The 12,167-nt window shown below is 34.9% G+C and overlaps 1 protein-coding gene across 3 annotated transcripts in view; it reads left to right on the top strand.

The window, feature by feature from the left end:
- The window catches only part of NYAP2 (neuronal tyrosine-phosphorylated phosphoinositide-3-kinase adaptor 2), a 216,146-nt gene extending 204,041 nt beyond the window's left edge, over positions 1-12,105 (top strand). For all 3 annotated transcript variants that reach the window (XM_014531148.1, XM_014531149.1, XM_005883498.2), the window contains one exon: positions 9,445-12,105. In XM_014531148.1, coding sequence (XP_014386634.1) covers positions 9,445-9,672 — 228 coding nt within the window. In that variant the 3' untranslated portion in view covers positions 9,673-12,105. The remainder of the gene's footprint in view (positions 1-9,444) is intronic.
- The last annotated feature ends 62 nt before the right edge of the window (positions 12,106-12,167 follow it).

Consider the following 12,167-nt stretch of genomic DNA (forward strand, 5'->3'; position numbering starts at 1 on the left):
CTTGTACATGTTAGGATGTTGTTGGATTCAATTGAACCAAAGTGAAATCAAAGCATTTATTAAATACAAAATTTTCAAGCTCCTTTCCTGAAAACACTCAGAGAGCATTGCACTTCTAGTCTTCTCTTTGTTTATTTTTTCATTCATTCCATGAACATCTATTTCATACTTCCACTGTGCTAAAGGCTAAGGAAGCGAGGATTAACAACAGAGCCCCATCTTCAAAAAACTTACAATCTACAGGGAGTAGAGGAGTTATATATTTTTGTGTCTACTTTGTAATTGATCTAAATTATTAGTCCTCCCAACAAACATGAGGTCTTACTGTTTTCATTTTACAGATAAAGAAACAAGGTGTCAGGAAGGTTAGGCAACTTAGCCCAGATCTCACAACTAAGTGGTAAAACCAGTTCATGTTATCCATTGTATCCACCTTTACTGTCTCCTAAGAAAGAAGGAAACAAAACATGCACACAAAAATAGGATTGTTGTTTTTAAAGAGGGATGGTATTGGAAGACCTTGGCATCAGCTATAATTGTCACTGCTTAGCAGGGAAGTTAAAACCAACATCTGCCCTTGAAAGTGACTTGTGACCCAGGGCTTGATTAAAGGATGTCACTTTAAATCCAAAGAGTTAGGTATTTTCTTCATTTTTCAGACAGAGAAAATGAGCAAGCTATGTGAACTTGAAACTCTAATTTGTCTTTATATTCATGCAATTGTAAGACTTACTAATTTATGTTTAAAATCTTTTGATGGGTGAGTTTTACATAATTGATCATGCAAGCAAGCACAGATGTGTAAAAACAAATAACATATATGGTCTAAAATACCAACACATAATGTTTTTCATTACATGTCTAGTAATTGATCAGAGGTGGCACACTGAGTAGGGGGTCTTAACATGTAGAAAAAGAAGGGAGGGAGTTAATATGTACTCATAGTGTTACATTCAAAAGCAACTCTGCACTCAAGACATGCTTCTCATGTTATCAATATATCTATCTCTAAAAGCTAAATTTAGAAATGAAATAAACACCACAATTCCAGTACATGCCTCAGGTATAAACTTGTCTAACAATTATTTCATAAAACATAGGTTCTGAGTCAACATTGCTGATAAATGAGCAAGGATCATAAGAGAATACTTAAAAATATTTAATCAATATATCAGACTTAAAGGTGAAAAAATAATGCAAAAATCTATGCTAAAAGCAAAAGCTATATCAAAGGTGCTATTATTTCAAGCAATATCATCAATGTCTAAAAGTTAGGGGCATTTCCTACATAATCTTTAATTCTCATAATATCTCAGGCATGAGAAAATGGTAAATAACTTGTACAACATCACAAAAGTGAGGTTGAAAGCCAGGACCAAATGTGCATGCTTACATTATCTGTTCAAATAGCTTCATTCTGACCTTGATAAAAAAGGGGAAAAAATCTTTAAGTGTCCACTCATCTTCCTGGCTTTGGATTTATGCTTTTAAAAGTTCAATAAGCATAAACTTTTAAAGTTCAATAAGTGGTGTTTATAATAATTATAAAGTCATATGGATTATTTAAGTGGGCCTTTTAAATGTTTGCCATATAAAATATTATGATATTGAGTCACCTGTATGTGCTTTCAAATTATCAATTATTATATAACCAATACAAAGAGAAAGCCTTATTCATTCAAACCAAAAGACTTTTTTTTTCTGTGTAATGATCAAATAATATGGATTTAATCACTTTTTATTTGACAATTAAGTAATAACATGATTGTGAATTTGCTGACCCGTTCAGTTAATTATAACCCTTCCATCTCAATGTTTTGTCAATTTCAAAAGAATTTTTGAGGGTCTATATTATATAAAGTTGACTCCTTTTCAAAATATAGTTGGAAAAGAAAAGAAAAATAATTCACAAAAATTACTTTTTTAAAAAGTTTTTGAAACAAATGTTCTATGGAGCAAAAAACCACTGCAGGCTTATTGAAACAAGGGGTTGACCAAACCCCTAATCTAGAGAACTTAAGCAGGTTATCCACTTATTGCTTTAATTCCAATACCTCTATTTCCTTACAATGATGGAATCATAAAATGTATAGTTAGCTTGCCAAATAATTTGTCTACACTAATTGTCAGAGCTGATTTGAAATCTAAGTCTCCTCTTTATAATTTATCTAATGAGCCAAATTTGATATGAAAGATATATGAGGGCATATAAATCAGTGCTCTGGGTTTAGTTTTAGAGCCCTTTTTATAATACCAATAGTGACACTACCTTTTTTTGTCTTCAATCAGGAAGTTTTAGTAGATACATATTTTAAAGGTGAATTATATTTACTTGGCAGGTTAGCAAACTTATTCAGTATAGGGGAAGACAGTAAATATTTTAGGCTTTGTAGGCCTTATAGTCTCTGCCCCAACTACTAAACTCAATAGCATCAAATAGCCATAAACATCAACAAATGGGCATGTCTGTGTGCTAGGTAAAACTTTATATACCCTGACATTTGAATTTCATATAATTTTCATGTGTCAGAAAATAGTATTTTGGGTTTTTTCCCCCCACCATAAAAATTCTTGCAAAAACAGGCAGTGGTATTTGGGAACTGGGTTGTATGTTGTCAATCTCTGTCTGTTACCTTGACAATCTCTGTAAAAAAGCTGTGGTGCTTATATGTTTGTTCTTTATGTACTTTTGGTTAATAATGAATCAATTTCTCTGCCCACTAAATGGGAGAGGGAGAACATTTTCAGTGAGAGTGTTAACACCTCTGGCTAGCCTCATGACCCTTAATGATAGGGACAGCCCTGATGTAGGTGACTCGCTGTCTCCCCTAATTCTTGAAGAAGTGGTTTCCCCTTCTTGAATCACACCAGCTGGCCTTCATGCCATTTCCTGGATACATTTTCTGTAGGATAAGGGAAAATTTCAGTGAAATTTGGTAACTCCTGTTTCATTTTCAGCCAGATTAAAGTTTACATCCCCCCACCCCCCTCCATACTTGCTGAAAATGATAATTTCTCCTAAAATGGGTTATCCAGGTGGGAGAAGTTGGCACAGGAGAGAGCATGGAACTGAGAGACTTTTCCCCTCAGAGCACCTGGAAATTAATATTGATGCGTGTCTATTGTTTAAGACATTACATTTTATTCACAACTATCAAGGCTCACAGCTGAACTTATTCTGAGGCCAACAAGGCACATGCTTGATATTGCCCCTGTCTTCCAAATCTCTGAATGAAGGATTATTGTTTACATGCGACCTCATGGGGCATGAAAGTCAAAGCCAACAGCCCTAACCAGTTTGGCTCAGTGGATAGAGTGTCAGCCTGCGGACTGAAGGGTCCCAGGTTTGATTTCGGTCAAGGGCATGCACCTTGGTTGGGGGCACATTCCCAGTAGGGGTGTGCAGGAGGCAGCTGATCAATGTTTCTCTCTCATCTCTCTCTCATCAATGTTTCTAACTCTCTATCCCTCTCCCTTTCTCTCTGTAGAAAAATCAATAAAATATATTTTAAAAAAAGCAAGTCAAAGCCAACAGAGACAAGCATGAATGTAGTAATTCTATTCTGGTATCATTTTTAATACTGAAATGCTCCAACTGCTTATTTCAGTATATTTTTTCTCTTTATTATTTACATATTTTGGTAAATTGAATAATTTAAATAAATACTATGTAGATTTATTTTTGGACAATATTACTGTTCCTTTGTCCTCTGGATGGTGTTTATTTGGTATTGTGAAGTACTTAGTTTATTTTTTAGGGAAAGTAATTATTGAAATAATTTAAAGACTCCTCACTTGTGCTGTTCCTGAGAGGTGGAAGGACCAGGAGACAAGTCATTAACAATGTGTCTGACTTTACAGTTTCTCAGTCTCTTTGCACTTTTTACTTCTCTGCTTCCTACAGCCATGTGAAGTATGATGTGCCAATTGACATAATATACATGTAAAGTATGTACAGTATACATGAAATATATATGTGAAGTCTATAAAGTATATATAAGTATATGTATATATGAAATATATGTATACAATATCTGTATAAAGTACCTACAAGTTCAGAGAGATATATGACTAGAATGTCACAAAACAATCGAGATCTCAAAGTCATTTAACTCTTTCTATTACACTATGTTTTTCCATCTAAAGAATGAAAGCTACAGTTATATATTCTTTGGAAAGAATTGGTGGGGATAGAAAGTGCTGATTGGCCCAGTCTGGATCATTTTCCCACAGCAGGTCCTGGCAGAAGGAGAAGATACAGGTCAGCACCACTGAAGTAGGGGGATCGCCCCAACAGGAAGGCAGGTTCTGATTATAGAAGGAGGAATGGACACTGGGATTAACAGCTATACACCACAGAGCCTTACCACATAAATAATCCGGTTGGAAGAAAGGATAGGTGTGCCTGCATGTTGTGTTTGTGGATGCCAGTGTGCGTGCACATCCACAGTGAAAATAATCCATAGCATCCTAGTCTCTCACACCCACCAGATTAAGAAGCTGGAGAAAAGCCTCATGGTGTCCTGACTCCTAGTAATAGTATTAGCTCTTTAAAATAAATCCTTGGTAACTTCAATCCTGTCGTCCCCGCTACTGTTCCACTATCCTGCCTTGGAGCTACATTTTCAAAGCAAATAGGGATCCATCTGATTTAGCATCAGAGAACCTTGAGGTAACTCTTTTTCTTCACATTCACTCTCCAAACCTCTGGCAAATCCCAAGGAAATGTACAAATGACAGCTCATCAAAAGTGTGGGAAAAGGGGTCAGGGACATTAATATGATCAAGACAATATGAAATGTAAAACCTTTTTACTGTCACATTCTTTCCTTCACAAAGTCAATAAACCAATTTTTTCACTCCTTCCCTCATTTCTTTGCTGCTGGCTTCCTTCTCTCATTATATTAACACAAAGAGAGTTATCAGTCATGCACAATTCAATGTCAATGGCTCTCGGGCTGCAGCCTTGCCTGCCACCTCTCTTTAAACTTCTGGGGGCCAGAAGGATTGTGGAACTGAAACTCTATCCAGAACTGGAAAGACAGTACTGATCGTTACTATATTTTAGTGCAAACATATACTATGTCAGTTAAATTAAATAAAATGCATTCTCTATATATATATATAATTTATAAAATTTTAAATTTATAAAAATATCTCAAAGAATGTACAGAGGGTTCTGTATACCTCACACCCAGTTTCCACTATTGTTAATATGGTACATTACCATGATGCATTTGTCACAACTAATGCATCAGTATTGATGAATTATTGCTAAAGCCCATACATAGTACTTTATTTGGATTTCCTTTTATAGGATGCCACATCAGTTAATTTTAGTCAGCATGTCTCCTTTCCTTCTCTAGACTATGACAGCTTCTTGGACTTTGCATATTTTGTATGACCTTGAGTGTTTTGAGGATTGTTGGACTGATATTTTGTAGGGTATCCTTCCAGTTAGGTATGTTGGGTGTTTTTTTCATGGTTATATGGAGTTGTGGTTTGGGAGAAGAAGACCACAGAGCTAACATGCCTTTCTCAACACATCAATAAGGGTGCATACTCTCAATATCACTTGTTACTGTTGATCACCTGGTGTGGGGTAGGTTGTGTCTGCCAGGTTTCTCGACTATGAAGGTACTCTGTTCCCCCTTTCATGCTGTGCTCTTTGGAAAGAAGTCAGTGTGTAGCCTATTCTTAAGGGGTGTAGATCTATTTTTCATCTCCTTGAGGAGGAGCTTCATTTGACTTTATGTCTATGGACTTATGAGTCAAGAATATTGCCTCTGATGAATCATGTTAATATGAAAATCTTGTCCAAGAGATATGTGTTAATATTAATTGAACAATTGTTGTGATCGCCTCTCAAGGTATACTTACTTGCCTGTGTATGTTTTTATTTCATTCCTGCATGGTGTACATAATAAACACATTTGGATTAAAGACAAGAAACAAGGCCACTTGATTAAATAGCTAAACTATAAGAGTTTATTTTCTGGGCTTAGTTTCAAATTAGTTGTAAATCTACTCCCAGAGTTCTCTTAACTCCAGGGGGAAGTCGAATGGGATTTTATGGCTAAATTTAAATTGGATATGAAGAATTTGATAATAAAACAAAAAAAAGAAAGTCTGAAATATTTCCTGGGTAGCATTCTTAATACACTTCATATAATTTCTAAACATACTATTTATTTTGTCTAAATAAATGAATTAAAGAGTAACATCTTACTATCAGAATGAAATGTAATTTTTAGACACATTTTAGAGGATTTGGCCACATAAATGGCCATAGTAGTAACATTGGAGTTCAACTTGGGTGAATTAAAAAGTAAGTGTACCCTCCAGGAAATAATATTTAAAAAATATGTAGTATTTAAAAGTAAATTCTGTATCACACTTGATATATTTGTAAAAATATTTAAAATGTTGAAAAATGTAATTGGCTACTTTCTAACAACCTGTCTTTGAATTCTTAAAATGTTTACTAGTAGCTCTCTTTCATGGGTTGGACTATGCTTTCTTGTGGAATTTGTATTGAAATTTGGCCACCAAAAGAGAATGGGTTAATATGACAGGGTCGTCTGAAAAAGAAAAAGTGGTTGCTTTTCTTCTATTAATATTTTAAACGAAATCAACCAAATGAATATATAAGTATTCTAAAGTAAAAAATGTAAATAATATAAAAAACTATACCTTATAACTTCACACTTAAACTTCTTTTTAGATTTTAAAGAATAGATTATTCTTAACAAATTGACATACTTATACAGCATAAACTTCTCATGGACTAAAAACACATACGTATTATAGGTAAGGTGATATGGTTATGCACATATGAAATATTATGACAACTGTGAAATATATTGGTGTGAGAATTAATCCAGGAAAATGATTTTGCAGTGACATATAATAATTTGCAGCCTAAAGTATTAAAAAATAAGTAATAAATGAGTGAATGTTTGTGTGGAGCAGTAAATACAATGCAAATATTGAAGAAGTGCTATAAATATCTTACCCGTAGTGTTTTCTAAGAGGCAACAGAAACTGTTAGTGATGTTGGCATCTATTCATGCATAAAATTTTTTCAGAGAGCTCAATCACTGTCCAGCATGTGGGGGCTACTGAGCTGAGTGAGATTTGGGGCCTACCTTCCGGAAATCAGGTGTTACCAATTCCATTTATAACAGTTTATTGTCATAATAAATTTTGTTTGTATTTCCACCATTTTAGAGTTACTGTATTTTTATTGCATAGATTATTAATTCATAAAATATTATAAACTTTTTGAAAAATTTCCAAGCAGCTTTGGCAATCTCCTATTGGGACAAAAGCCTGTTCGTTATATTAACTCTTCAAACACATAGGATTGCATTTAGAAAGTGAACCCCCATGGTCAAGGTCCTGAGCTAGGAGCCAGAGGACATCAAAAGGCATAAAATACAGCTCATCCTTTCAAGGAATTTTATATTAAGCTAGGCACATACAAGAACTTTATCTAAGAGTATTATTTTGGGGATTCTGCTAAATTGCTTGATTTTGTTTTATTTGATAAGCACTTTTTACTGACTCATAAAGCCATAAATATATTTGCATTCTGAGTAGCATCTGGGAACAGTAGTACATACAACAATAGTTATTATTATAATTTCTAAAGAATATCCAGGGGATAAGAGCATGATGTAGTAGAAAGAATATTAATTTTCCAATCAAACATATCATATGTCTATATCACAACTAATGAGCTGTGACCTTGATCTAGTGTGCCTTAAATTTTCTGAGTCAGTTTGCTCATTTGTGGTATGTAGATAAATCCTAACTTTCAATGGATCTGGGAGGGTTTAATGTGACACATATAGAGCTCTTTGCACATGCTTGGCAGAAAGCAAGTGTGGAAAACTAGGTATTTGTCAGTATTAAAATAATAATTCTTGAGCAATGCCTTACTGTTTTCAAAAGTGACTTCAGCCCTCATTGTCCCAATATGCTAAGGTTGTGGGTTCAATCCCCAGTCAGGGCATATGCAAGAATCAACCAATAAATACATAAATGAGTGAAACAACAAAGTCTCTCTCTCTCTCTCTCTCTCTCTCTCTCTCTCTCAATCAATCAATAAATAAAAATAAAAAGCCACCTCACTTTTATTATGCAATTTAATCCTTACAGCACTTCTGGAATTGAGATATTATCAATTCAGTTCCTCAGATAGAGAAGCCAATAAGTGGAGTGCATAGAGGAAATTTGACACTCCTGAGATCTGGATCCTGGTCCTTTAGCTCTCGGTCCTGCCCTCTCCATAAAAGATTAGGTATTTGTTATTGCCTTGTTCACACCAAAACCTATGTGCTTGGCTTTTGTACAGATATAACTTTTTGAAGTCTTAACGTCCTCATCTTAATACAATGAGGGCATTGTGCTAATTTACCTTCCGAATCCTTTTCAGTTCTGTGTATATTGAGTCAGTGTAGTGTAGTTGTCAAAGGCATGGTGTTGGAGATGAACTTTGGGGTTCCAATCCTAACTGCCATTCCTTGGCTCTGTGACCTCAGTCAAGTTACTATATCTCTCTGTTTCATTTTACTTATCACTGTGGATTAATAAATAGTACTTTCTTCAGAGCATCATCATTGTGAGGAATAAATGAATTATGCTATGCATAGTACTTAGAATGGGATATGGTATAGAGTAAGCAATAGGTAAGTATTTGCTCTGATTATTATGCCAAAATTGTAACATCAAATTCAGAAACTCCAAGTGAACTATTTAACCCTTTCTAGTTATAAAGTAGATTTGCTACATAATTAAGTGGAAACTTCCCCATCCTGGATTAATGGCTTACTTACATTGCTGTCTTTAATTCTATATGCTATTTATAAACAAGCCCATGTTTTATTTCAAGAATGGAAATGTTCACTAAAATCTATAAAACATAAGACATATTGGGACCTATAAGACAATGGAGTCAACATAGAATATTTGGCAAATTGCTTAAAAGGATAAAAACAGTTTTATTTCTATATAGTGGACTTTTACAATATACTGGAAAATATTTATGCCTAAGTTATCTATAATAATAAAAGGGCAGTATGCTAATTAGTCCAGACATCTTTCTGGACATCATTCCGGACATCCTTCCAGACGAAGCGGGCAGCCAGAGGGAAGCCCGGGTCCCGGGTGCCAGAGGGAAGCCGGTGCTGACAGCTGGGGGAAGGAAGGCCTACTCTTGCACAAATTTTGTGCATTGGGCCTCTAGTTGTTTAATAATATCACAATGTTTACTAATTTAAGTAGAAAATGTATTTGTAGTTTCCATACTTTAATTTTGCTTTGTAAGACATTCAAGCAGCTGACATTTTTCAAAACAACTACTAGCACAGTGCAAACGACAACAAAAACCTGCTTTCATTCCATTTTTTTGTTCTGTATTCACTCTTTCTTTTTTGCTAGGTGGCATGCATGCAGTGGGTTCATGGAGACCATACAATGCTTGAGATGATTGAGAAAAAGCGTTGCTTGTGCAAGGAAATAAAGGCTAGACAGAAAACGGAAAAGGGTCTTTGCAAACAGGATAGCATGCCTATCCTGCCCAGCTGGAAGAAGAATGCAGGTGCAAAGAAGTACAGCCCTCCACCCTATTCTAAACAGCAAACGGTATTCTGGGATACTGCCATATGACTGTGTACAGGATGGCGTGAGCTCCACATGACTTAATGTGAAGAGGGAGGTCAACTCATCATGTGCTAAGTAACGGTTCAGTATCTTTTCTGTTGGAATGGAACATCAGCACTTCCCTGGAAAACTCATGGGAAGCTGCGCTTACTCACGGCAAGTGCAAAATAAAATGTATATTTCCTTGCAATTAAGGCACTCTTATTTATCACGGATTATTTTGAATCCAGGAAGAGATTAAGATGTACATATTTTACTAGTTTATGGGTGACACCTGAAATAATACACAATATACGTATATAAATGACAGAAATATCAAGAGTTTTACTATATGATATAATTTTGGTATTAACTGGTTTGTTATCTTCTCTTTTATATATGTAATCCCTTGATGCCTTTTATTATTAATTTTGCAGTTAAACTACTTTTTCTGCCCATATTTGTCTTCTGTACAAGAGCTCACAGCTATAAATCATGTTCAATCACACAATATATGATCTGGTGCTAGTAAAGTATAAGTTGAATATCATAGTCATTAAGAACACATGTTGTGTCATATGTTTTTAAGAGTTTGACAGGGAATGCATGTGAGTGTGATGCTTAATGCGATGCTTAATTGGGATGTTCACATTACATCGACACCAACATTTTTGCTACACTGGCTTTCTAAGAATTTCTATTGAATATCATCTTGATACTAAACAATGGTTAGTCAGACTCCGCATAAAGTTATTAGGATATCTTCGGACATCCCAGCAGAAAAAATTTCCTTCAGAAATGACATTAAGGATGCCCATCCTTGCATCGTTGATCTGATTGGAGGAGACCAGGGTTCACTGTGACAAGGGAAGCAACAAGGAATCAAAAGTTAAATAGTGAGACGACATTCAAGAAGCTGGGACCTGTGGCATTGCAGCCACTGTAATCACTATTTCTAAGTAAATTCTCATGTGTCTGTTTGTCCCCTCCCCTGTTACCGCCCCCGCCCCCAAGAAGATGAGAAATAAATATTTAACCAGGTGCGTTTACAGATTTTAGTACACTAAATGTCAATCCTCCTCAAAATTTAGGTCTATTAACGAAATGGTATTTCTTGTACATTTTTTCACCCTAGTTATTACCACATTTTTGGGTCACAGTCTTCTGTGTATGAGTATCACACCCATTCCCACTAATTATGACACCGTGACCAAAGAATTATGACCACTTGTTTATTTCATTTTCTTTCAAGGAAGAAACAGGAAATGCAGGGGATTGGGGACGGGGTGGATTCAATTTTATGAGGTGGTAAAATTTAAGTTAAACAAATTATATATATCTTTTAAGAATAGCTTGTTAGTTGAATATAAATATTGCCACAAATGAATAAAAAGGCAACTATCACATATATTTTGTATATTTAAATTACTATTTATGCTTCTTAAAATTGACAGTATGTGGTTCTTTAACAATCAATTGAGTATTATATTTCTGAGAGACAAGGTATGTGTTTGAAGTTATTGTCATAGTGGTTTTCCTTGTAAGGGTTTTGACAGCAATAGTGCAGTGTTGCTCAATAAAACCAAATATAGCAGGAGTTAGGGAACTTTTGTAATCTATATTCCTAAAAAATCTAGTAATACTTTATCAGTAATAGTTCCTTTCAAGCCTTTGAAATCTTATAATTTTTTAAGATTTTATAATTAATGTATATTTTGATGTCCAATTAGAATTCTGAAAAAAAATAAGGAAAAAGGTAAGTGGGAGCATGTGTATTTGTCATGTGTGCGTGAATGAGGACTCAGTGGGAGAACTGTGTACATAAAATGCTTTCTAAAGTTTTAGGTTTTGCTTGTATACCTGAGGCGGTAAAAACAAGACAAAAAAAAAAAGCAGAACCACAAGTTCAGGAAATCTTGGAGGGATCTTAAGGAGCTTAAATAAACCCTGTTGCCATATTTCACCAGTTATGAAACCCAATAACTCATGGGACACAAATCTGAGTGATAAAAATGTGTTAAGATAAAATCATAATTAAAATAAAATGTATTAATAACCCAAGTTGTTATACTGATTCAAGTCATTAGGATCACATACACTCAAGCCAATCAATCACACATAAGACATCAGTTCTTAGCATCTTGCTTATGATCTTGGTTTATTTATTATATTCAGGCTCCATAGGGTCATGATTGGATAATTCCCTGGAACTTATATTTAGGTAACATGTATAAGCACGTTTTCAGATGCCGATCTTCTCCATATTTCTCTGACTTAAGCAGAAGACTTTTTTAATGCTGGCCATTTGTCAAGAAGGAAACAGGGGTACTGACATGATTTGGGCTGGATTTAGCCATTCCCATTTATTCTGCCCAACTTACGCTGTTGCCGAGTTTCATATACTCCTTTTTATTTTTATTTATTTTTTAAATACATTTTATTGATTCCAGAGAGGAAGGGAGAGGGAGAGAGATAGAAACATCAATGATGAGAGAGAATCATTGATCGGCTGCCTCCTGCAC

Source organism: Myotis brandtii, unplaced genomic scaffold, assembly GCF_000412655.1.
Source record: "Myotis brandtii unplaced genomic scaffold, ASM41265v1 scaffold79, whole genome shotgun sequence".
NCBI classification, from domain to species: domain Eukaryota; kingdom Metazoa; phylum Chordata; class Mammalia; order Chiroptera; family Vespertilionidae; genus Myotis; species Myotis brandtii.